The sequence below is a fragment of the Pelodiscus sinensis genome, unplaced genomic scaffold (assembly GCF_049634645.1).
Source record: "Pelodiscus sinensis isolate JC-2024 unplaced genomic scaffold, ASM4963464v1 ctg43, whole genome shotgun sequence".
Classification (NCBI taxonomy): Eukaryota; Metazoa; Chordata; order Testudines; family Trionychidae; genus Pelodiscus; species Pelodiscus sinensis.
In genome coordinates, this window is record NW_027465835.1 from 615,294 (window position 1) to 641,928 (window position 26,635).

The 26,635-nt window shown below is 55.6% G+C and overlaps 1 protein-coding gene across 2 annotated transcripts in view; it reads left to right on the forward strand.

Moving 5' to 3' along the window:
• Positions 1-26,635, forward strand: part of LOC102454332 (scavenger receptor class F member 2-like) — a 258,095-nt gene that overhangs the window by 196,012 nt on the left and 35,448 nt on the right. For both annotated transcript variants that reach the window (XM_075914780.1, XM_075914781.1), the window contains one exon: positions 17,786-17,907. In XM_075914780.1, coding sequence (XP_075770895.1) covers positions 17,786-17,907 — 122 coding nt within the window. The remainder of the gene's footprint in view (positions 1-17,785; positions 17,908-26,635) is intronic.

A 26,635-nucleotide genomic window follows, 5' to 3' on the forward strand; every position in this document is an offset into this window, starting at 1 on the left:
CTACTGTTACTCCTCGTGGAATGAGGAGTAACGGTAGTTCGAACTAGGAAGCCTAGTTCGAACTACCTAGTTCGTGCCCCATGTAGCCGCGCTGCACGGGGTTTGAACTAGCGGGGTAGTGTAGACATACCCTTATATATAGTGCAACTCCTCCTCCTTTTCTCCCCTGTCTGTTCTTCCTGAATAGTCTATACCAGGGGTTCCCAAACTTTTTGAGACAGGGACCAGTAAGTCCATTCACGAGCTTTTAGAGGACCAGTAACATTCATTTGCATATGTGCATATTCATTAAGCAAATGATGAATATGCAAATAAGTTTCTGGTCCCCCCCAAAGCCGTCAGTGCCAGCTTTAGCAAAACTTCTGCTACGGTCACCCACAATATTCTTGCCAGAAAGTTAAGGGAGTATGGATTGGATAAATGGACTGTAAGATGGATAGAAAGCTGGCTAGACCAGGGTTTCCCAAACTTTTTACTTTAGTTGGAACCCATTTTTTTAGTACTGTTTTTTGCAGCCCCAAAATATAAATGCATATTAAGAAAAAGAATGAAAAATGAATACATTTTCACTGTGTATTATTTATTCACAATAATAACAGTACATAACATAAATCTTAATTATAATTTAACCAGTAGAATTTTAACAGTTGTAAAGTCTGTTTATTTATAATTGAATGAGTTGAAGTCATTTGTGTGCACTTTATAACTTTTAAATAACTAAAAAGAGAACTAATGGGAAGGGTGATGTTGTTTTGCATCACATAGCAACTTTGTCAGGAGCAAAAGAAGAAAGTTTTATCCTCAAATCTGGTTCAACATTCAATCTATTTCTATATTTATTTTTGAAGAAAACCAAAGACGAGAAACTCGTTTCACACTTATATGTTGTGACAAAAGGCATTAAGAATTTGACTGCTTTCTCAGATGAATGTGAATATTCATTTCTACAACTCAACCAAAAATCAATCAAGGAGAGTTTATCAAAGTTCTCTTTTAAGGCAGAGTCACAGGAAAGTTCAATTAATGAATCCACTTCTGATGCACTCAATTGTAGTATTTCTTCATTTTCAGTGTCAACAGTAAATGGGTTCTTAATCCACATTTTACTGGCGTCAATTGGAGGAAAATATTCATTTAAAATTGATGTTCTTGGATTGCTGCAGAAATCGCATCTGAGATATTAGTTTCAGTATATTTTTTTGTAATTCAGTTAAAGTACAAAAAGACTTAAGTTTCTCTTGTTAACTTGCTGTGCTCATAAATGAAGTTTTTAAATTGTTGCCTCAACTGTTTCATGAACTTTGAAAATATTAATTTTAGTGCCTTGTAAATTCAAACTTAAATAATGTAAAAGACAAAATATGTCACATAAGTAAGCCACCATTGTGAACCAATCAAATTCATGAAACCTGTCTTTAAATTTAAATATAACATCTTTTGCCGATGGAGGGTGTCGGCTCCAGGAACAATAAAACTTCATCCTTCATTTCAAAGAGTCGTTTCAAAATGTTTCCTTTCGACAGCCATCGACTCTCACAGTGTAGTAAGAGATGCTCATGTTCACTTCCTAATTCGTTGCACAAAGCAGTAAAGATTCTGGAATTCAAAGGACGAGCTTTTATATAATTTATAAACTTCACACATTCTTGAAGAGTGGAACTCAAAAGTGATGGCATAGTTTTCACAGCTAGTGCCTCTCTGTGATTACTGCAGTGCACCCATACACAGTCAGGCACTACAGCTCGAATCTGCAGAACAAGCCCAGTGCAAGACCCTGCCATTGCTCGAGCCCCATCACTGCTCAGTCCAACACACTTTTTCCAGTCAATATCGCTTTGAATAATAAAATCATTGATTAGCTTAAAAATGTCGGCAGCCGTTGTTCTTGTTGGAAGTGGTTTACAAAATAAGAGATCGTCTTGAATGGAGCTTTCATAATCATATCTAACAAAACACATCAAATTGGCAGCATCTGCTATATCAGTGATTTCATCCACTTGTAATGCAAAAAACTGACTATTCTGTAGTCGATGAATGAGCATTTCTTCAATATTTTTTGCTATTTCTTCAATTCTACGTTTCACTGTATTGTTGGATAAAGACAGAGAACCCAACTGATTTCCCTTTTTTCCTCCATAAATACGGGATGTAATACTATTCAATGCAGGAAGTATTAACTTTTCACCAACAGTATGTGGATAACCTGTCTCGGCTATTAGTTTTGAAACTTCATATGAAGAGCCCATTGAAAGTGTACTTTTCATGCTTTTTTTTAGCAAAAGCTAATTCATTTCTCTTATTTATGAAAAAAATCTATGGGCTTACTCACGTATTCTGGATGTTTGCATTCCAAATGGCGTTTCAGTTTTGATGGTTTCATGCACTAGTTGGATAGTTGTGTGTGACAGATTAGGCATAATGGCAAGTGATTATCACTACCAACACTTCTAAAACCAAATTTCAAATACTCATCAGAATAATTGCGGGTCCAAGGAGTTTTTATCTTCTTATTCTCACTTGTACTAGGCTGCACACTTGTACTAGGCTGCACAGCATTCAAACATTTTTTAGTTGTATTTACAGTCACATTCTTCAGCCATTTATCCATACTGAAGATGAAAATGAGAGGCTGTGTTATTGAAAATAAATGAAGAAAGCTTAAGCAGTTAACCTAAGAGGACATGCACATTGTCCCACTGTGCAGAAACAAGCTGAGGCTGCTGTATCACGTGACAGGAAAACCAATGACACAAGCTTGGTTGCATGAAAATACACGTGCTTCCAGAGAGATGAAGCCCTTTCCCGCTGCCCTTGCCAGGTGGCCTGCGCTCCCCGGCACTGCCAAAGCACTGTGCTGCTCCAGAGAGCCCGCCTCCTGGAGGAGCCACTGAAATCCCATAAGAAGTAGTCCGCCACTCACCCATGGAGACCGCCACCGTCCAGCAACCGTGGCTGCATCCTCCGTCCAGCCCAGGCCAGGGCTCGGGGGACGCGGCGCCGCACAGGCCAGCTGGGAGGCGGGAACTCCCAGCTGCATCCTCCGTCCAGCCTGGGCCAGGGCTCGGGGACGTGGCGCCGCACGGGCATGCTTGGAGCCCAGAACACCCCGGCAGCCACGCTGAGGCCCGGTATATTTTTGCCGCAGCCCGGTACCAGGCTGCGACCCATAGTTTGGGAAACGCTGGTCTATACCCTTCTATGACAGTGCTCCAGTCATGCGAGTCATCCCACCAAGCCTCTGTTATCCCAGTTAAATCATATTTCTTGGACTGGACCAGGGCCTCCAGTTCTTCCTGTTTGTTTCCCAGGCTTCTCGCATTAGTGTACAAACACTTCAGGTAACCAGTTGATCGCCCTATCTTCTCCATTCGAATCAGGGGTCCTCCTTTCTTGCTCGTTCCTCTTTGCATTTCTTCCCAGTATCTGACTTTCCCACTTCCCTCAAGGTTTTGGTCACCGTCCCCCGACGAACCTAGTTTAAAGCCTCCTCACTAGGTTTGGAAGCCTGCCCGTGAAGATGCTCTTTCCTCTCTTGGTTAGGTGGAACCCATCTCTTCCTAACAATCCTTGCGCCCGGAACAGAGTCCCATGGTCGAAGAAACCAAAGCCCTCTCTCCGACACCACCTGCGCAACCACGCATTTACTTCCTCAATTCGACAATCCCTGCCCAGTCCTTTCCCTTCAACAGGGAGGATGGACGAGAACACCACTTGCATTCCGAATTCTTTGATCCTTCTTCCCAGCGCTACATAATCCGCAGTAACCCGCTCAAGGTCATTCTTGGCCGTATCATTAGTTCCCACGTGGAGAAACAGGAAGGGGTAGCGATCGGAAGGTTTGATCAGTTTGGTAAGCCTCTCAGTCACATCCTGAATTCGAGCTCCCGGTAAGCAGCACACCTCTCGAGATTCAAGGTCCGGACGGCAGATTTATGGCTCAGTCCCTCTTAGGAGGGAATCCCCGACCACCACCCCCCGTCGTCTTCTTTTGGGGGTGGTGGTCGTGGAACCCCCATCCCTAGGACTACACATCCCATGCTTTCCAGTAGATGGTGTTCCCTTGCGGTTTCTTCCTTGTGAGGTCCCTTCCAAATCATTCAGCACTGCAGAGCCTGTGGAGAGAGCCTGAAAGCGATTACTTACCTCTATAGCATTGGGGGATTCCTGTGCTGGTCTTTTTCCCCTTCTAGAAGTTACATGCTGCCAGTTCTCTTCCTGGTCCCGTACTGCCCTCTCTGGCTCTTCTGCCTGCCGTGCTTGCAGGATTAAACACTGCCTTCTATCGAGGAAGTCTTCATCCTCTCTGATCGAGCGTAGGGTCGACACTTGGGCCTCCAGTCCTCTAATTTTTTCTTCCAAAATGGTGACCAGTTTGCACTTAGTGCAGATGAAATCCCTTCTTTCTTCCGGGAGGAAGACAAATATGGCACACGCTGTGCAGGTAACAACAGCAGACCTATCACCATCCATACCTGCTGTCCTGGACAAAGGATTTAAAAGAAAGGCAAGAGAACCTCGCACCCTTCCCAACTCCTTCTCTAAACTCCCTGTTAGCACTCACCTGTTCGCAAGCTCCTTGGTCGCTTGCTCACTGCTTTATAAAGCCCTGGACTGCCTGAAAGTCCCTCCCCCTACCAAGGCTCAGCCAATCAGAGGCTTCTACAATTCAAACTTTAATTAGAAGCCAACAGTTTCCACCTGCCAGTCACAGCACACACTCCGTGAAGGGGAGGGGGAAGGGAGAAACAAAAACCCTCACTCACAAACACAAGCTCAGCACACAGCAAGAAAGCCCCAAACACAAGACACACTGCAGACAGCCACTTCCCTCAAGAGTCCTGTATCTGCTACTCCTTTACCTGGAGAACTCCCTCTCTAAACTCCCTGTTAGCACTCACCTGCTGCACAAGTTCAGGCTGACCCCTGAGGTGTACAGGAAAAAGTTCCAGGGTGTGCAGAAGGGCCCCGAGGAGACCTATGTAGACTTGGACTCCCGCCTGATACAATACTTCCGCAAGTGGGTGTTCAGGGCTGGGGCCCAGACTGTAACAAAGGGAGTGGTCAGGTGGGCTCCACCCCAAGGCCCCCCCCTTGCTTCTGTCCCCTTTTTAGTCTCTCCCTCGCTCCTTCTTTCCACTCCCCTTCCAGGTTCCACCTCTTTCACCTAGCCCGGTCCCGGGTGTGGTGGATTTCTCGGCGTCCGGTCAGCTCCCAGGTTGCCCGTCCCACTGGTGCTTGCGCCGGCTGCTGACGGGTCGCTCCCCTCCCGGGTCGACGGCTGGGTGTCTCGCTGGGGCATTCGGCACTCCTCCTGGTTGTTCGGTGCCTGTGGGTTTGAGAGCACAGCCAGCTCCTGCTCTCCCCCCCCCCCCGCTTCTCTCTCCTCCCTCCTCCCTTTTGTCCTCACGGAACGGCGTCACAACACACCCTGGTGTCGGCGCCGGCCGGGCGTCACTGGGTCCTAAGGCCCACGGGTTTGGGCTCGGGTGCTGACGCACCTGCGCAAGCATCCCCGCGCCCGCCGTTCAGTGTAGCGGACGCGTCTGTGCCTGGGCGGCAGGCTTCCACCACCGGGCCACCGGTAGTGCGCAGGCTGGATCCCCTGTCACACACCTCCCCCTTTTGTATCTCACTGTCCTGCGCTTCCCCTATCTGCTTTGCACACCGCGACAGAAAGTCGGCGTTCGCGTGAGCTCGCCCTGCCCGGTGCACTATTTGAAACTTGTACTGTTGCAAAAATAAATACCACCTCATTATACGGGGATTAGCCTCCCTCATGTTGTGCATCCATTTCAGCGGTGCGTGGTCTGTCATTAACAGAAATGGGTTACCCAACAGATAGCATCGAAGAGATTCGACTGCCCACTTAATTGCTAGTGCTTCTTTCTCTATGGTAGAATATCGCTGTTCCCGCAGCAGCAGTTTACGGCTTATATGCAGGATGGGGCGTTCCTTGCCTTCCTGGTCTTGGGATAATACGGCCCCTATCCGTACATTCAAGGCATTTGTTTGTACTATGAACTTTTTAGAAAAGTCCGGTTGCGTCATTAACGGCGCCCTCGTGAGGTGTTGTTTTAACTGTCGGAAGGCTCCTTCACACTGCTCTGTCCATTGCATCCTCTGGGGGTGCCCATTCTTCGTCAACGGGGCCGCTACCGTGGTGAAGTGGGGTATGAACCTCCGATAATAGCCGGCCAAGCTTTTTGGTGCTCAGTGTCCGGTAATTGTGCACAGCTTCCACCTTGTTTACTTGCGGTTTCAGGTGACCTCTCCCTACGACATATCCCAGGTACGTCACTTCTGATCTGCCGAAGGCACACTTGCTCGGGTTGGCCGTTAACCGGGCTTTCTCGAGGGTTTCCAGAATGGCCCGAATATTCCACAGATGGTCCTCCCAGGATGCACTGTAGATGACAATATCGTCGATGTATGCCGCAGCATACATCTGGTGGTCACATAAGATTTTGTCCATTAACCACTGGAATGTCGCCGCGGCCCTATTTAATCCGATCGGCATTGTTAGAAAGTGGTATAGCCCAAAGGGGGTGGCAAATGCCGTTTTCTCCTGGGAGGCGGGCGTAAGGGGGATTTACCAGTATCCCTTTGTGAGATCGATCGTGTATAAGTACTGCGCCTTCCCCAGTCGTTCCAGAAGCTCCTCTACCCGGGGCATGGGGTACGTGTCGAACCGTGACAGTGTGTTGATCTTGTGAAAGTCTATACAAAAGAGCAGGGAGCCATCAGGCATAGGGACTAGAACTATTGGGCTCTTCCACTTGCTCCTAGACTCCCGAATCACCCCCATCTGCAGCATTTTATGGATTTCTTCTCTAACGGGCTCCCACATTTTCTGCGGCAGGGGACGGAGGGGTTCGCGTACCTTTTGTTGGGGGATGGTCTGGATGTGGTGGCTGGCCAGGGTCGTCTTTCCGGGCTGTGCTGACAGGACGGCCGTAAACTCCTGGAGGAGGGCCCTCACATCCTCCCTCTGGTGATGCGTCAGTTCTGCTCCGAGGGAGGCCTCCCCTGCTGGGGTGTCCAGGTCCCCTCCCCAGGGTCCTAACTCGGGCTCCGAGGGCTGCAGTGTGACCAACATGCCTTCCCAGGCCTTCCATCTTTTTAGCAGATTCACGTGATATATTTGCGTGCTTTTCCGTCTGTCTGTCAACCTGATTTCGTAGTCCACGGGCCCCACTTGCAGGAGGACCTCATAAGGGCCCTGCCATTTAGCCATCAACTTCGACTCGGAAGAGGGTAAAAGCAGCAGTACCCTGTCTCCCGGCACAAATGGGCGGGGTTGTGTCCCCCAATTATAATATTGGGCCTGTTTTGCTTGGGCCCGTATCAAGTTTTGCTAATTCCCCGGCTACCTTTAACTTTTTCCTTAGGTCTAAGATATAGGGTATTGTGGGTGAAGGGGACGAGTCCTGTCCTTCCCAATCTTCCTTTAGGAGGTCCAGGATCCCTTGCGGTTGCCTCCCATATAGTAATTCGAATGGGGAGAAACCCGTGGATGCTTGGGGCATCTCCCGCATCGCGAATAGGAGTGCTGGCAGAAAAAGGTCCCAGTCCCTTGGGTCCAACCCCAAAAATTTCTTCAACATCGCCTTTAGGGTCTTATTGAAACGCTCCACCAGTCCATCTGTCTGGGGGTGGTAAACTGAGGTACGGAGCATTTTTACCTTCAGCAGTCGGCAAAGTTCCGCCATTACATGCCCCGAAACGTTCGCCCCTTGGTGGGTCAGTATTTCCTGGGGTATACCTACCCTTGCGAATATCTTTACCAGCTCGGCCACCAGTATGGGGGCTTTGGTCCCCTGGAGGGGTACGGCCTCCGGGTAGCAGGTAGCATAGTCTATTAAAACCAGGATATACTGGATGCCCTGCCTTGACCTTTCCAGTGGGCCCACCAGGTCCATGGCTATCCTTCTGAAGGGAATGTCCACCACCGGGAGGGGCACCAGCGGAGCCCTGGGCACGTTCTTCCCCCCAGCTCGCTGGCACTCTGGGCAGGACTCGCAGAAGTCTTTTGCCTCTTTGTACACCCTGGGACAATAGAATCATTGTAAGATTCTCTGTAGCGTCTTTTCAGTTCCCAAATGTCCGGCCCAGGGGTTGGCGTGAGCTATATCCAGTACCTGCCACCGGAACTGCGAGGGTATCAGTAATTGCCAGGTTTCTCCCATCTCCCCGGGTGGTTGAATACCCTTACCTCGAACCATGATCCCCGACGCGTCGTTGCCTCCTCGTTCGTACACCGGCCGGCTTGCTCCCAGGCGTGTTTTAGGGATGCACCCTCTCTCTGCTCCTGGAGAAAGTCCACCTCATCCTCCACCGCCTCCAACCGCGAGCGTACAGGTGCCGCTTCCGCGGCTTGGGACTCCGCTGTTCTCCAGTCCGCCGGTTGTTGTATGGGTCACCCTCCGGCCTCCTCCGCCATCGTCTTGCCCCACTCCTCGACAAGGTGTCGAAAGCCGGGCCAGTCTCTTCCCAGGATCACCGGGTATGCCAGCCTCAGGGCCACCGCCACCCGGCATGTCTCTTGCCGTACTCCCTCCGGGTATGTCTACACTACCCCGCTAGTTCGAACTAGCGGGGTAATGTATGCATACAGCACTTGCTAATGAAGCCTGGGATTTGAATTTCCCGGGCTTCATTAGCATAAGCGGGGAGCCGCCATTTTTAAATCCCCGCTGCTTCGAACCCCGTGCAGCACGGCTACACGGGGCTCGAACTAGGTAGTTCGGACTAGGTTCCTATTCCGAACTACCGTTACTCCTCGTGAAACGAGGTGTACCGGTAGTTCGGAATAGGCACCCTAGTCCGAACTACCTAGTTCGAGCCCCGTGTAGCCGCGCTGCACAGGGTTCGAAGCAGCGGGGATTTAAAAATGGCGGCTCCCCACTTATGCTAATGAAGCACGGGAAATTCAAATCCCGGGCTTCATTAGCAAGTGCGGTATGCATACATTACCCTCCTAGTTCGAACTAGGAGGGTAGTGTAGACATACCCTCCCTTATGAGTACCCACCGAGTGGGATAGTGCTGAACGTCCCCGTGTATGCACCGCATGGCCATGGGCTGGCCCTCTTGACCCCCCCTCTGGTACTAACTCTGCCCGGACCACCGTCTGGTTACACCTGGAATCCACCAGGGCCTACACGCTTTTCCCCTCCGGGCTTACCTGGACTGTGATCTTGGAGCCATCTCTTCCTCGGGCTTGCTGGGCCACTGCCGTCACCCGCCCGTACGAGCAGTCCATGAATGGACAATCACGCCGGTAATGGCCCTCCTGCCCACACTCAAAACAGGCGCCTTGCTTCTCGGGTTCCAGTGGGTGGGCCTGTGCCCCTTCCCTCGGTCTTGGGGCGTTCTTCCCCTGGCCCTCTGCTGAGCCAGGTTGCGCTCCTTCTCCCCATCTTCTCCATGGTATTGGCAGGGGAGCCCAGGTCCCTCTTCCTCTCGCTGACCTTGCCCTCCCGCTCACCGGCTTGGTCCTGGGGCTCTCGGGGCTTGTCCTCTCCTCTGTCGGCCACCATGTAGTTCTCCAGGATGGAGATGGCTTCCCCGAGGGTCGTGGGTTGGTGTCGTCGCACCCACATCCGGCTGTCTGCTGGCAGAATCTGTAAAAATTGATCAATCACGAACATGTCCACGATTTGCGTGGCCGTCTTTTTCTCCGGTTCCAGCCAACGGGTGGCGGCCTCTTTAAGTCTCTGCACTACGGCCCTCGGCCGCTCTCCCAGCCGATACTTCTCCGATCGAAACCTTTGCCTATGGGTTTCGGGGGCCTGATCTAGAATGGCCTCCTTAACCTTGTGGTAGTGTAAGGCATCTTGGGCCGACAGTCCCCTATAGGCCCACTGGGCCTGGCCCGTTAGATAGGGGGCCAGCAAGGTTGCCCAATGCTCTTCAGGACATCGGGCAGCTGTGGCTACCCTTTTTAAATGTTAAGAATGCTTCTGGGTCATCCCCGGGGGTCATTTTCACTAACCTTAGGGGCAACGCCAGGGCCGACCCTACCCCTGGTCCTTCCCCTTGGGTCGCGAATGGGTTCGGTCCCATTGACCCTGCCCCCTGTTTGACCCATTGTTCGTGCTGTCTGTCATGATTATGATGGTTAGCCAGCAGCCTGGGGATTAAGGGGTTAACTACACCTAGCCAGGTGGAGTGACCAGTAGGAATGTAGATGGGACTTTCAAACTGGGACACAGGAATTTGGGTTTTTTCCTTTCTCCTTTTGTCTCTCTGTGGGAGTCCTCTGCAGCTACAGGCAGGGACAAGCATGTCTCTCTCTCTCTCCAAGACACCATTCCTCATTTTCTGTAAGTAGGGTAAAGTTTAGATAGTTTTGTTAGGTTTTATTGTTTTAAGGGTTGGATATGGGATTGGGTTTATTCCTAAAATCTAGGTTTTCAAGATTTTGGGGGAAGTTTTATACCAAAGCCTGGTAGATAAGGCTTTGGGGTACACTTGCTGGCCCCCACTTCTGCATTTATCATGCCAGAGTGGGGAAGGAGCCATGACACTGTCTCTGCTGGTGCTCCATCAGTTCTCTAACTAACTGTTGCTGCTCCCTCTGTTGGGGTACGTCTACACTACAGCGCTAATTCGAACTAGCGTGTCCACACTGATTGGACGCAGGGGGGCATTTAAGGGCACCTGAAACCGGTTCTGGCATGGCATCAGGTCAGTAGTTGCTTTGTGTGGCTGCTGTCTGAGGCTATCTGAGGCTCGAGCTTAAAGGAACCCCCCTGGACAGCCGGTTCTCAGCTTTTCCTGCTTGCTTGCCAACCTCGCCGAGGGACAGCAAAGCGTTGGTCTCTGTGCCCGTCTGTGTCGGTGCTTCCCTTGGGGGGGGGCCGCCGCAGGTGGCAACATGGAGCCATGGCTCGCCCTGCACCTTCTGGTGCACGTTCTGGACTTGCTGGAGCACACAACATGCCGCCACCACGGGAGGGATGTTGTGCTCGGCCAGGTCCAGACGGGTGAGGAGGCATCGAAAGCGGGCTTTCAGTCGCCCGAAGGCCCCCTCCACCACGATGCAGGCCCTGGTCACCCTGGGATTGAAGGCCTGGCGGGAGGGATTGAGGTGCCCCGTGTAGGGCTTCATCAGCCACGGCTGCAGTGGGTAGGCGGCATCCCCCACCAGGCACATGGGCATGTCCACGTCCCCGACCCTGATGTGGCAGTCGGGGAAGAAGGTCTCGTCCTGCAGCCTCTGGCACACGGAGGAGTTGCGGTACACCCGTGCGTCGTGTGCTTTGCCGGACCAGCCCACATTAATGTCCGTGAACTGTCCCCGGTGGTCACACACGGCCTGCAGGATCACGGAGAAGTACCCCTTTCTGTTGACGTACCGGGACGCCTGGTGTTCCGGGGCACGGATGGGGATGTGCGTCCCGTCGATGGCCCCGCGCCCCACTCCCGGAAGCAGCCCCCCCGGCGGCGTGTAGTACGGCCGGGACAGCCCGACCCCTCCGGTGCGGGGCGCTTTCGCCTCCTCCCGCCCCCTCTTTGTCCCTTGGGCGGCCCATCCCCTCCTCGCAGCCCCCCTCCCCCCCGGCTCGGTGGCCGACGAGTGCCGTACCTGCATGAGCACCGCTCCGACGGTGGATCTCCCCACGCCGAACTGGTTCCCGATGGATCGGTAGCTGTCCGGCGTGGAGAGCTTCCAGAGGGCGATGGCCACCCGCTTCTGGAGGGGGATGGCGGGTCTCATGCGAGTGTCCCTTCTTTACAGGGCAGGGGCGAGCCACTCGCAGAGCTCCAGGAAGGTGTCCCTCCTCATCCTGAAGTTCTGGGTCCACTGTCGGTCCTCCCAGCGCTCCAGGACGATGCGGTCCCACCAGTCGGTGCTGGTGTCCAGACGCCAGACGCGGCGGGGCACGCCGGTGCCGGGGCGCCGCCGCGGCTCCTCCACGGCCCCCAGGGCGGCCAGGCAGAGAGGCAGGGGGCTGACGTTCACCAGGTGGTGCCAGGCAGCCTCAAGCCATTGGTGGCAGGCTTGCAGCAGCAAGTCCAGAACGTGCACCAGAAGGTGCAGGGCGAGCCGTGGCTCCATGTTGCCACCTGCGGCGGCCCCCCCCCCAAGGGAAGCACCGACACAGACGGGAACAGAGACCAACGCTTTGCTGTCCCTCGGCGAGGTTGGCAAGCAAGCAGGAAAAGCTGAGAACCGGCTGTCCAGGGGGGGTCCCTTTAAGCTCGAGCCTCAGATAGCCTCAGACAGCAGCCACACAAAGCAACTACTGATCTGATGCCCTGCCAGAACCGGTTTCAGCTGCCCTTAAATGCCCCCCTGCGTCCAATCAGTGTGGACACACTAGTTCGAATTAGCAAAACGCTAATTTGAACTAGTTTTTAGTTCTAGACGCGTTAGTTCGAATTAGCTTAGTTCGAATTAACTAATTCGAACTAAGTTAGTTCGAATTAGCGCTGTAGTGTAGACGTACCCCGTAAAATGAGGATTACCTAGTTCGAACTAAGCGCTCCGTTAGTTCGAATTAAATTCGAACTAACGGAGCGCTAGTGTAGCGCCTAGGAAAGTTAGTTCGAACTAACGTCTGTTAGTTCGAACTAACTTTGTAGTGTAGACATACCCTTGGTTTGTCAGCTGCTGGAGCAGCTGAGTTTGCTGTTGCTGCTGCTGCCGCTGGCTCTTGGCCAGCTACTCCAGCAGCTTCCTGGTCTCCATCTCTATTCCTCTGCTATATCTAGCCCCTCACCCTAGACATGCCCTTTTTTTATATATATATATACCCACGTTCTCCACCAGTGTAACAAAGGGAGTGGTCAGGTGGGCTCCACCCCAAGGCCCTCCCCCCCTTTGCTTCTGTCCCCTTTTTAGTCTCTCCCTCGCTCCTTTCCACTCCCCTTCCAGGTTCCGCCTTTCACCTAGCCCGGTCCTGGGTGCAATGGATTTCTTGGCGTCTGGCCAGCTCCCGGGTTGCCCGTCCCACTGGGGCTCAGGCCAGCCGCTGACGGGTCGCTCCCCTCCCAGGTCGATGGCTGGGTGTCTCGCTGGGGCATTCGGCACTCCTCCCGGTCGCTCGGTGCCTGTGGGGTTGAGAGCACAGCCAGCTCCTGCTCTCCCCCCCCTTCTCTCTCCTCCCTCCTCCCTTTTGTCCTCCCGGTACGGTGTCACAGCACGCCCCGGCGTCAGCTGGGCGTCCCTGGGTCCTAAGGCCCGTGGGTTCAGGCGCCGACGCACCGCTCAGCGTAGCGGCCGCGTCTGTGCCTGGGTGGCGGGCTGCTGCCAGGCTTCCAGTAGTGCGGGGGCTGGATCCCCCATCACACAGACCACAGAGGACCTGGTTAAGCTGATAGCCCTGGAACAGCTCTATGAAATTTGCTCACCTGACCTGAGACTGTGGCTGAACGACAGGAAGCCGGAGGACCTGCTCAGCGCAGGGAAGCTGGCTGATGAGTTCAGAGACAGTCAGTCTGGGTGTGAAAAGGAATTCTAGAGAGACCAGTTCTTGGCTGTGCAACTGGGGGAAGCGCCTACGGGGCGGGTCCAGAACGACGGTGTCAGCAATCCTCCCCCCAGAGGACCAGCCAGTACCCAGGCAGACCAGCCAGCCCAAGGGAACCCATGGGACCTGACCTGCCATCACTGTGGGCAAAGGGGCCACAAGCGAGCTCAGTGCCCCAAACCTACGGACAGGCTCCACAACCCGAGACTTCCCAGGGTTAACTGGGTGGGCCTGGAGGAGGAGAAGGCTGCCCCAGTGGCAGGGGCTGGCAGGCTGCCCTCAGCTCAGATGAGGGAGGCCGGTCAGGCCAGCTCCTCTGGGAGGCCTGGTGCTCCAGAGGCAGGTTTCTCAGTGTACCGGGTGGGGGCAGGGCGGCCCCTGAGGAACGAGTGCCTCATGCCCCTGGAGGTGGATGGCAGGAAGGTTATGGGTTACTGGGACACATGGGCAGAGGTGACGCTGGCCCAACCTGAGCTAGTGGCCCCGGACCACATGCTGCCCACCGTTCAAGGTGCCTGTAGCCCGGGTACATCTGAAACGGGGGGCTAAGGAGGGCCCCAAGGAATTGGGGGTGCACCAGCACTTGTCTGCTGAGGTGCCAATGGGCCAGGACCTTCAGGATTGGCCAGAAGGACCCCACAGTGCTCCGGTCACTACCTGTAGCCAGAGCCGGTGAGGAGCCCATGGCCCTGACCCTGGGGAGGGCACCCTGTAGGGGGCACAGGGTTCCATCCCAGCAGACAAGGGGCCCCAGGGGGTCAGGCTCAACAAAGCTGGGACCCTGGACACAGGCAGTGAGGGAGAATGGGTCCCTGTCCCTTCCCCAGCTGCTGAATTCCAGGCCGAGGTGCAGGCAGATCCCTCAGTGCATAAGCTGAGGGGCCGGACTGGCCTCGGTGCAGTTCAGCCCCTGCGGGGAGGCTGCTGAGAGAGGTTCCTGTGGGAGAGGGGATTCCTGTACCAGGAATGGCTCCCCCAGGGAAAGCGGAGTCATGAGGGGTCCAGCGGCAGCTGGTGGTTCCCCAAAGGTATTGCCACAGGCTGCTGCACCTGGCCCATGACACCCCATTCTCGGGGCACCAGGGGATCCAGTGCATCCAGCTGAGGCTGCTGCAGAATTTTTACTGGCCGGGGATCTTTGCAGCTGTGCAGCAGTACTGCTGGTCTTGCAACTCTTGCCTGAGGATAGGGAAAGCCTGAGATAAGAGGAAAGCTGCCTCGGGTGCCCTGCCCATCATAGAGGAGCCTTTCTAGAGGGTGGCGATGGATCTAGTGGGGTCCCTTGGCAAGGCGACCCAGATGGCGAAGAAATGCATCCTGGTAGTGGTGGATTTCACTACTCGCCACCCTGAGGCCAGGGCTCTGCCCTCTATCGAGCAGGCAGGCCCCGCCTCCATCCATCCTGATTTGGCCAGGCCCAAGGAAGGGCGGGTGGTTCGGTTGCCACTGAGGGAGGGGGCTCGCCCCAGGGGGAGGTTTACTTGCTTGTTCCCACTAACTGTGAGTGGCCCTCAGGGGGTGCTGCCTTGTTCCCTCTGCCACCCCCTCCCTTGCAGGTGATTGACACAGACAGTGAGGCGCCACCTCATTTGCCTATCTCCGTGGCCAGCGAGGTCCATCCAGGGGCCCAGATGGAGGAAAACCCTGCTGTGCCGACTCCCTCAGTGCTGAGTGCTGAGCTGCGCCAGTTCCTTGCGGATACCTGCGGGGCTAAGGATAAGGTGCAGCTTGCCCTTTGGCACTGGGGGGGACTTTAACTACATCCTCAGGCCCACAAGGGCCCTTTTGCAGGAGGGGAGAGGTACCAAGAGGCAGGACATCATGGCTTTCCCCCCTGCCCGCAAGTTCTGTGATGTTCTCCTGGTTGGGTGGAGGCCTGCCAAGCCACCTACTCAGTGGCCTCCTCCACCTGGGTCAACTGGGTCAAGAGCTCTGGCCTGGTGGTCAGGGACGGGTGGCAGGCTGGCTTCCTCCTACCCACGCTTCAGGCCATCAGGTGGAACTCGGTTCTTCTGCTCTATCTCGGCATCTTTCTATCCACCACACCTCCTTCTCCGCCAGAGAACTGGCAGGGTTTGAAGGCCAGGGTGGGTGAGTGGCTGTGGAGATGGACAGGACTGCTCCAGTGTCTCCCCCTGTGGGGGAGGGCACTGGTGCTGAACCAACTGGTCCTGTCCATGCTCTGGCACTGGCTCAACACCCTGAGCCCAGCCCTGGAGGTCCTGGCCTGAATCCAGAGGATAGCCCTGGAATTCTTCTAGCCAGGACTGCACTGGGTCTCTGCAGGGGTCCTGTGTCCCCCCCTGCATGGGGATATGGCCTGGTCTGCGTGCACAGCCAGGTCCAAACATTCTGCCTCCAGGCCCTGCAGAGACTCTTCTATAGTGCACCTCCTCCAGACCTGGAAGCTGTTCTCGGCGACTAGGTCCATTGTGGCCACCGAGGGGGCAGACCTCCTCGCGGAGTCCCTGCTCCACAATCCAGCCTTGTGTGTGCAGGTGGCGGAGTCTCCCGCGGTGCGCTGGAGGTTGATCCTGGTAGAATCCACCAGGGTCAGAGACCTCCTGGAGTATGACAGCGGGGACTGGATGGATTCCCAGGCACTCGCTTAGCGCATGGGGCTCTGCACCCTCTGAATCCCCCAGCATGTACTCCAGGAGGTGAATGCGATCCTGTTGCGGCCCGCTCTCAATTTCCCATAGCAAGCCCTGTGAGAGGATGCCCCCCACTGCAAGCCCTCCAACCCTCTTTCTCGGGCCCCTGTTCTGCAGGCCCCCCCCCCCCCCGCCTCCCCATCCCTGCACCCCCAGCTGGCTGCAGGATTTGCAGCCTGTCTGTCTTCGAACTGCACAGAGACCATCTGTACATGCTCGTGCGCCATATGTTGAATTTCCTTACCCTTGTGTCCCGCCCCGACACCAAAGGACGGGACCATCTAAGACCTGTTGTGGGTGGGGAACCCTGGTGGGCTAGTGTGTATTCCATTCTGATTCCATGGCCCATCGGGGACATCAGTTGCTGGCCAGAGTGGCAGCTGGAGTGCTCTGTGTGACTTGTTTGGTGCCTTATAGGGAAGGACTCCAGTCTTGGGCTGTAAGTAGCCCTGGTTTTAAGCAATTTGCCCTGATTTGACACTCGCAGCAGTGCCCAGACCAGCCTGATATGTTACAGAAGGCTACCGGTATATTAGGTTGCATTAGTAGAAGTGTTGCCAGCAGATCTAGAGCAGTGATTAGTCCCCTTTATTCGGCACTGGTGAGGCCACATCTGGAGTATTGTGTCCAGTTCTGGGGGCCCCGTTACAGAAAGGATGTGGACGCATTGTGGAAAGTCCAGCGGAGGGAGACCAAAATGAGGAGGAGGCTGGAGCACATGCCCTAAGAAGAGAGGCTGAGGGATTTGGGTTTGTTTAGTCTGCAGAAGAGAAGAATGAAGGGGGATTTGATAGCAGCCTTCAACCACCTGAAGGGGGATGGAGGATGGAAAGAGGCTGTTCACAGTGGTGATGGATGGCAGAACAAGGAACAATGGTCCCGAGTTACAGTAGGGGAGGGCTAGGTTGGATATTAGGAAAAACTATTTCCCTAGGAGGGTGGTGAAGCACTGGAATGGGTTACTTAGGGAGGGGGTAGAATCTCCATCCCTAGAGGTTTTTAAGTCTCAGCTTGACAAAGCCCTGGCTGGGTTGATTTAGCTGGGATTGGTCCTGCCTTGGGCAGGGGGCTGGACTTGATGACCTCCTGAGGTCTCTGCCAACCCTAGGATTCTGTGATACAGGTGCTAGTACCATTAACAAGCTTTGTAGAGGCCAGTAAATTACTGAGTGTCAGGTACCTAGCAGATCAGAATGGCACCTGAGAATGATTTCACTGAGCTGCAGAGAAAAGATCTCAACATGTATATGTCCCTGGCCTGGCCCAGACTTGCTCTTCTCTATAAACCATGTGTCATTGCTCATACCCAAGATTGTAAACCTGTGCCTAGTCTGACATTTTGTTGGCTGATTAATCCCCCAAGGGCTTTGCCCCAGGCTAAGGCATTGCCTCTTTGCTGACTTACAAGCTGTGCTGACGTTCCCATTCTGTGCTAGTGTTGGCCTTGCACAACTCTCTGAAGACCTAGGGCCTTCTCTTGACAAATGAAACCACCTTGGCTGTATGCCCTGGCTTGGCCATTCTAAAATGTCTCCAACAAAGCTCGTGTTGGGGCCCCAGCATTTGGCTGCTGTGCTCTCTGTACTGGCCTAGTGCAACTGCACCCACTCATGCTCTGCCAGCTCTTTGACTGACCTACAGTATTTTCTTGCAGTGAGAACCAGGACCCAGCAGCAAGCAAGAAATCACCAGGACACCTGTGTGGCCGGTTCACTCGAATTAGCATGAAACTCCCCCGAATTCCTCTGCATCGCCAGAAACTGCCTAAAGTTGTTGGTAAGGTGGTAGGGCTCATTAACTGCTCTGGTGTGTTTTCCAACACAGCTGTGGAAGGAGCTGAAGGTTCTAATTTAGACAACACACTAACCCTGAGGCTGAGGCATTCAACACCCATGTACCGGTTGTCAACTCAGGGCCAGGGCCAAACAGGATTATAGATTCACTTCAAGACAGAGTCGATTAGGGACAGTTGCTTTTATTAATCTCACTATGTCACTACTATTACAGGGTTAATACGGCCAAATGGTTGCACAGCTGCTGCAAAGTGACATCAATAAGCATAGGCAGAGCAATGCATAAAAGAATAACAGGCACTTGGAAATGCTTATGCCCCTTCAGTCTGCGGGGAGTCCCATTCCTGTCACCTTGCACCAGGGCTGCAGTGGACATGGCTCCAGCTGGGAGAATCCAGGGCACCCTCCAAGGTCTAGGTCCCTGGTTAGACTCACCGGACATGGGACTCCCTACACTAGTTATATACTACAGTGGTTTACTGGGTGTGCACGTATCTGACTCAATACCATTCTTATCACTCTTATGAGCTGAGACAGAGATCAAACTTGTTTACCGCTTAGTAGTTTCCCAGCTCAAGTGCATGGGTTAAAGCTGATAAGGGCCAGCTGCTGTTTGCGCTTGCAGGGTCCCAGGCTATGTAGTCCAAGGATGGAAACTTCCATCCCAGCCTGCTAAGCTACAGGCCCTACATAGTGGTTTTTAATGGGACACCAGTCCCACTTCTATTGCATGCTGCTCAAAGCACACTCACCCTGTCCTGCACAGAACACTTCACTGTCTTGCTGTGTCAAAGTCAGACAGGACTCACAGATTTGTCAGACCGCTCTGTTTATTAGCAAAGCTGCTCTGCTAAATTCACCCAGAAAATGAGTGCCATACAAGGTTCAAACCCCTTGATTTATACAGTCAAAAGAAAGCCAAAATTAACAGGATTAAAAGAGGGGCAAAACTTCACATAATTAGTGTGAGGCTAGTCAAGTATCTTCATTTCCACATCAAGCACACAGCAATCTCCTGTCCATATCTCCTTGGTTATCTCAATTGCTTTCTCCCTAACACCTAATGTTCCTTTTCCTATTAACTCTGGCTAGCACTCTGATCTGCATACCTACAAACAACATTAACATACTTTTCTTCCTCCTGTTCAGAGACAAACAGTATTCCTTCAACTTATTCAATTATTACAGCATAATTCATCTCTCTTACAGTATAATTCTTTCTACTTTCACAGCTGCAAGGAGCTACTTACCCCATGCATCTGGTGCTAGGGGTCCAAATGTGGAATATGTGCCCTTTTGAATGCTTGATTATGCTGTACTTGCTGTTGTGATGTCTGAGTGCATGGTATGTATATGCTGAATGATGTGTACTATGTGTGTGTTGTGGTGGATAAACAGATTGTGTAGTATGTGGTGCTGGATGTAAGGTATGTATGTGCTATATTGTATGACTGTGTTGTGCTATGTATGGTTGTAGGTGTACTGGAGTACTCCCTTTCTTCACTCTGCAGAGTCCCTGCTCCTCTGCTTCAGTCTGTAGAGGAGAGTGCAGGGCTGGATGTAACAATGAGAGCAGTGAGCTTTGCAGTGGGGTTGCAGAGCCATGTTTGTAGCAACATGAGGAGTTTTCACCATCTTTAATTTCTTCTTGAAGGTTGCTTGTGTAACCCACATGCCTACTGAGTGTGGTTCAGTGTCCCATGTAGTGGCACTTAGACCACTTACAGAGACAGAAAATGAGTTTACTGTTCTACAGTACTAGCTGAGAGCCAGCTGGTTTTTAGCTCAACTGGTAGAGGCTTATGCACAAAGCTCCTGAGATCCCAGGTTCCATTCTGCCTGTCAGCAATACACTTACTGATGCCTTAGGTGTTCTCTGTCCCGGCTTATGTTTGTGCTGGTGGGTGAGAACCTTCCTGCTGGCAAGGTGTGATGGGCGCCTCTTTAAAGGTGCGGTTCATGCGCTCTACCTGACCCGAGGATTGGGGTTGGTATGGTATATGAAACTTCTGTTGAATTCCTAGAGCCTTTAACATTGAAGTAAAAATGTCTCCCACAAAGGCTCCCCCGTTATAGAATCATAGAATCATAGAATAATAGGACTGGAAGGGACCTCGAGAGGTCATCGAGTCCAGCCCCCCGCCCTCACACTCATCTGAGTCTATTATCTCTGGGGTGCTGTATCTGCATACCACCTGTGACAGAGCAGGTGGGCTAGAGCAGGTTAAAGGGCTTGGTACTATTTGGCATCCAGGAGGTGGGCGGGCATTAGCCCGCCCACATCTAAAAGACCACCCCCCAACCTGTGGGGAGGGTCCACAGAGACTGGACAAGCCAACTAATTACGGGGGACAAATAATGAAAAAACAGGTACAGGTGTGAGGGTCAAAGGGTTAAAACGAGGGAACCGGATGGGGATACCGAGCAGAGAACCCCAGACAGCGCCCACTGTCCCCCGAAGATCTTGAGAGAGCCAGTGGACGCTGCCCATTGGAACTCTGCCCGGATACGTGAGCGGATGCAGGAACGGAAATAGGCCCCACAGTCGCAGGCCCCTCCCCCGGCCAACCTCCTCTCCCTGGTTTTATAGATTGTCCATTTGGCCATCGCTAGGAGGAGGTTGACCAGGAGGTCCCGCGACTTTGTGGGGCCACGGATGGGATGTGCGTAAATTAACAAGTGGGGGGGAAAAGTGCAGCCAGAACCGCAAGAGGAGGTTCTGGAGGAGCCGAAAGAGGGGTTGTAGCCTGGCGCACTCAATGTAAATGTGCGCCAGCGTCTCCTTCACGCCACAGAAAAGGCACGTGTTGGGGGTAGGGTTGAACCGCGCCAAGTACACGCCCGTGCTCACCGCGCCATGCAGGATTCTCCAGCAGATGTCCCCGGTGGGCCGTGGAACCAAGGTCGAATAGAGGCTGGCCCACCGGGGCTCCCCACCCTCCATTGGTGGTAGGAGGTCCCGCCACTTGGTGTCTGGGCGGGACACGAGGGTGGGGAAGTGGAGCGTGTGAAGCACGAGCGTGTACAGGTGACTCTTTGGCGCGGTTCGGAAGGGGACCGGCTGCATCGCATGCAGCCGGCTAAGATGACGAGGGGGAGGCAGTCGGGAAGGTACACAGGGCTTGGGGCCGATGGAGTGTTCGGGAGGGCTGGGGGTGAGGGGTGGGCGGGGTGCACCCTCTCGCAGGACCTTTTCGAGGTAAACCCGAGCAGTGGGCGGCAAAGCGTCCTTCACCTCCTGAAGTACGCGCTGGGGAGTACGTAGGGTGGAGAGCCCCATGCGCTGGGCGAGCGCCCGAGGATCCACCCAGTCTCCCCGGCGGTAGTCCAGGAGGTCTCCGACTCTGGTGGTTTCTGCCAGGACCAACCTCCGGCACGCCGAGGGAGACTCCGCCACCTGCACACGTAGATGGGGGTTGTGTAGCAGGGGCTCCGCGAGGAGGTCTGCTCCCAAGGTGGCTCCCAAGGACCTGATCGCCGCAAGCAGCTTCCAGGTGCGGAGGAGGTCCTGGTAGAAGGCCGGCAGCCCGGAGAGGTCTCGCGGAAGACCTCTCAAATAAAAGAGCTGCCAGTCATATCGGAGCCCTCGGAAGCGGCGAAGGAAGGCGTGCGCAAACGTGCTCCACGCCGGACTACCTGCATCAAAGAGGAGTCTCTGCAGGGCCCGGAGGCGGAGGACGTGAACCCGCGTGCGCAAACACATCAGGCCCTGCCCTCCCTCCTCCAGGGGGAGATGGAGAACCCCTGCAGGGACCCAATGCAGTCCTGGCCAGAAGAACCGCAGCATCAGCTGCTGGATACGGGCCAGGAAACCTGGGGGCGGGACCAGGGTGCTGAGACGGTGCCAGAGCATGGATAGGACCAATTGGTTAAGTACTAGTGCCCTCCCACGCAGGGAGAGGCACCAGAGCAATCCCGTCCACCTCTGCAACCGCTCAACCACCCTGACCTCTAAACCTTGCCAGTTCTCCAGCGGAGAGGGATGCGTGGCAGAGACAAAAACGCCGAGATAGAGCAGCGGACCCGTGCTCCACCGGACGGCTTGAAGCGCGGGTGGGAGGGAGACCGCCTGCCACCCGGCCCCTACCACCAGGCCAGAGCTCTTGACCCAGTTGACCTGGGCGGAGGAGGCCGCCGAGTAAACGGCTTGGCAAGGCTCCACCTGCGCCAGGTCTCCCGGGTCCTGGACCACGAGGAGCACGTCGTCGGCATACGCCGACAGGACCAGCCTCGTCTCCGGCTCACGGAGCACCAACCCCGTCAACCTCTTGCGAAGGAGACGGAGGAAGGGCTCCATGGCCAGAGCATAGAGCTGGCCCGACAGCGGACAGCCTTGACGTACTCCCCGCCCGAAGCTGACCGGTGCGGTCAGGGTCCAGTTGAGCTTGACCAAGCACTCTGCGGAGGCATACAGCACCTGGAGAAACCCCACAAAATGGGGCCCGAAGCCGAAGGCCCACAAGGTGCCCAGGAGGTACCCGTGGTCCATCCGGTCGAACGCCTTCTCCTGATCCAAGGACAGGAGGGCGAACGACAGACCGTCCCTACACCCGAGCTCCAAGAGATCCCGGACCAGAAAGAGGTTGTCGAAGATGGTTCGGCCCGGGACGGTGTAGGTCTGGTCTGGATGAACCACGTCCGCCAGCACAGACTTTAGCCTTAGGGAGATGGCTTTGGCAACGATTTTATAGTCCGTGCTGAGGAGCGAGACGGGACTCCAGTTCCTCAGATCGCGGCGGTCCCCCTCCTTGGGCAGCAAGGCAAGCACGGCTCGCCTGCACGATAAAGGGAGGACCCCGCTCTCCAAGTACTCGGCCCAGACCTTGGTAAGGTCCGGGCCGAGGACGTCCCAGAACACGCGGTAGAACTCCACGGTCAGCCCGTCCATGCCCGGGGATTTATTGGTGGGCATGAGACGGAGGGCTTCCGAGAACTCGGCCAGGGAGAGAGGCAGCTCTAGCCGGTCCCGGTCGCCCGCGCTGACCGTCGGGAGTTCGTTCCAGAGAACCCTGCGGGCGTCGGCGTCGGTCGGATCCGGGGAGAAGAGAGAGGCGTAGAAGGCACGAGCCCTCTCGCGCATCTCCACCGGATCCGTGAGGGGGGTGCCGTCCTCTGCCAGAAGGCAGGCGATGTGTCTTTTAGCCCCCCTCTTTTTCTCCAGGGCATAGAAGAAGCGGGAACCTCGATCCATCTCCCGAAGGAGATGGATACGAGAACGAACAAAGGCACACCGGGCTCGAAGGTCCTCGAGGGCCCGGAGTTCCTCCCGCTTCTCCCGGTACGCTCCGCTGAGGGGCGGATCCTCGCAGCCGGTGGCAAGCCGCCTCTCTAGCTCTAAAACCTCCTGCTCCAACTGCTCTATGGCCGCATCCCTCTGCCGGCTGGCCCCCCGGGTGTAGTCCCGGTAGAAGAGCCGCGTGCGCACCTTCCCCACATCCCACCACTGCCGTGCCGAGGGAAAGGCGCACCGCCACCCCAGTGTTGGGCTCCAGTGCCACAGAGAGTGCAGCACCAGAGGCCTCAGCACCGGGGGTGACGGATATTAACGGGACCTCCCTTCCGCTGAGAGCCTCGAGGGTTTCGGCAGCCGCGGCCGAAACGCTGCCGATGGCCGGGCAGACGGTTGCACCCTGGGGCAACTCAGAGGCAGGGAGAAGAGATAGCAGCGAGTCGGAAAGGGAAGGAGAGGTCTGTTGTTGTCCTTCCAGGACCTGATGATCCCCCTCTGAGGCAACCGGGGTCAGCCCCAAAGCCTCCACCTCCTGAGAGAGGAAGGCGAGCCTGCTGCCCGCCACCAGATGGTGATCTTTGTCGGTGGCAAGGTCAGCGGCCGCCCCCTCAGCGGAGGTGGGAACAGTGGGAGCATCCTCCACAGATGCCCCCTCTTGCAGGGACCCCGGGAGGGAGGTGTTCACCTCTCCCGCAACCGCCACGGTCACCTCAACCGCTTCGCGGTGCTGTGTTTCGTTCGAGGGCTCAGAGGGTGGGACGGTTCCAGCGTCCATCCCCATAGGTGCAGGGAGGTTGTCCTCCTCCTCAGTGGGCGGGGTGGAATGCCGAGCATGCTTTCGGCGCCTCCCTGTTGTAAGCTCCCATCCCTCGGAAGAAGGGGGCTGGCCCTGATTGGAGGAAGAGCCAGGGGACAAGGGCTGTGATAGGAGGGCAAGGGTAGATGAGGGCTGGGCAGCAGGGGAAAGGGATGCCTCACCCTGAGGTAGGTCCTGCCCGAGTCCCGTCACTGACCCCGCCGCCCTCTCCTCCGCGGGCCCGGCCTTGCCGCTTTTGGCGGTGGCAGCAACAGCACCCGCACGCTCGTCTGGGCCCTGCAGAACCCGAGCGGGATTGACGACGGTCACGGTTGGAGGAGGGGCGACCCCAGGGTTCGGACCGTCAGGGCCACCGGCGATAGTAGGGCCGGTGCCCTCCCGGGCGTCGGGGGTCCCGGGTGCCTCTCCAAACCGGGCCAGGGGACAGTCCCTTCAGACGTGCCCCATCGCCTGACTGAGAAAACACCGGGCCTCCCCCATGGTGTAGTATACCCGGTACCGGGCCCCTTGATGGGGCACCAGAAATGACCCTTCGAGGGCTTCTCCGCCACGTCCCGCCGGCAGTAGTTGGATTTGTACCTGCCGGCGAAAGGAGAGGACGTGGCGGAGGGTAGGATCTTTGCAGCCCAGAGGAAGGGGACTCAGGACTGACAGAGGCCTCCCCAGGGTGGAGAGGAAAGGCAGTAGGGCGGCATTGGGGAGGAAGGGAGGAACGGAGGACAAAACCACCCGTACGCCCAGATCCTCCAAAGGCTTGAGGGGAACGTGGACGCCCCCCACCGCCAAACCCCTTTCCACCGCCTCCTGGGCGGCGGCCTTGGACGCCAGGAAGAATACCACCTTCCCGAACATCCTAGAGGCCGCCACCACGGCCGCGGGCCCCACCACGCGTGCCAACGCCCGCACGTAGGTCTCCACGTGGGGCGAGGCCGCCACCAAGAGACAACGGACCCCGTGCCTCCTGGTCAGGGTGGGAAAGGGGCCGCGGCCGCCGGGTATGGTATTCCGGGAGGCGGCTTGGGAGGCGGCAGGTGGGAGGGTGGCGGCTACCTGGGCGTACGCCCTGGGGCCCGGGACACCGTTGCCCCCAGAGCTGGTGGAAGGAACAGGGGAGCGGGAAGGAGGGGGGGGGCCGCGGCCAGCAGATGGGTCGCGGCCGGGGAGTGAGCCCTCGCCTCAGGAGGTTTTGCCTTCCGGGCGGGGCTCTTGCCCTTCTTGGTCCCCCGGCCCTTCCTACCCTTCAGGGGAAGTTCTTCAGAGGTGACCGGAGGTGCCGCGGCAGAAGCGGTCGAGGCCCCGGGGTCCTCGTCCATTTTCGCCCCCTCTACCATAGTGACGGGGGCCCCGGCAGCCTCAGAGGGGTTCTTGTTTTTAGGGGTGGGCGAGGAAGGTCTGGCAGGGGTGTCGATGGACAACCCCTCCATTGTGGTTATAGGCGGGAAGGACAAACAAACAAACAATTAGGGGAGGACCAAAAACACCAGGGGAGGGAACAAGGAGGGAAAGGGAGGGGAGGAAGGAGGTTCACTGCTCCCCCCGCTAGGCTGGAAGTGGGGTGGAGGGCGACAATTCAGGAAGGGGAAAGGGGAAGGAGTAAGGAATACAGCTCCCAGCACAGGACGGCAAAAGCGGCTCCTCCGGCTGCACTGGGAATGTGAGAGGGTGAATCATTGAAAGGCATGTGGGAAGTGAAAAGGTGTTTGGGGGAGGGTAACTAAAGAAGAGTGGGAGGCTCAGGCGCCGAACGAGATGACAGAGGGGGCATGGGCACACGGGTAGAGGAGAGGGGATGCAGGCTGTGCGAAGGGGCCTGCTCAAGAAAGCAGGAGGGCAGCAAGATACTTCAGGCCGGGGGGGGAGGGGGGGGAAGGAAGCTAGTGTGCCCACGGGCGCCTGAGTGGCAGGCTCTCTGTACCTGCTGCAGGACCCACCAGAGCAAGGGAGGGGCAGGGAGGCAAGCAGTGGGGCCAAGGAAGAAGATGGCCCCTGCAGCACCTGAGGCTGGGGAGGGAGCAGCAGCAGCAGCAGCAGAAATGCAGGGGAGACAGCAGGTAGCAGAGGGAACCACCCCTAGTCCCAGCACCCCACAAAAGCTGCGCCAGCTGCCACCTAGGGGCCCAGATGGCAAGAGGCCCCTCACAAACTCTCACCCTCCCCCCCAAACTTGTGGAGGGGAATTAAGAACCCCAGGAGTTGCTGTAAAGCAGCCCCCTTACCTCCTCCACTCCAGAGGGAGTAGCAACTGCAGGAACGGTGAAGTCCAGGCCTGCAACTGTGGAAAAAAAGGGGCCAGGCAGTCCCCAAAGAGATGGAAAATGGGGGTCCCGTTCCCCCCACCAGGGTGAGGCAGCAAAGTCCCCCCTGTCCACCCCCACACCCCCAGCAGCTCCTGCAGCCAGCTGAGGGGTGGGGGTGGGGAAAGGCTGCCTGCAGACAGTGCAGGCAGAAAGAAGAGGGGACCTGGCCCAGAATGTAGCCAGGGCCTGCCTGCCACAACCCCAGTAGGCCCCCCACACACCCCTCCCAAAAAGTGGAGGGGAGGGGTGCAGGGAAGGAAAAAGCACAACAAGCCCAGACCAGCAGCCTGCCGTGCTCAGTGGAAGAGGGATTGCTTTTCCACTCCAGTCAGGAGACAGAGCTTGGTCTATTTGAACTCATGGGATG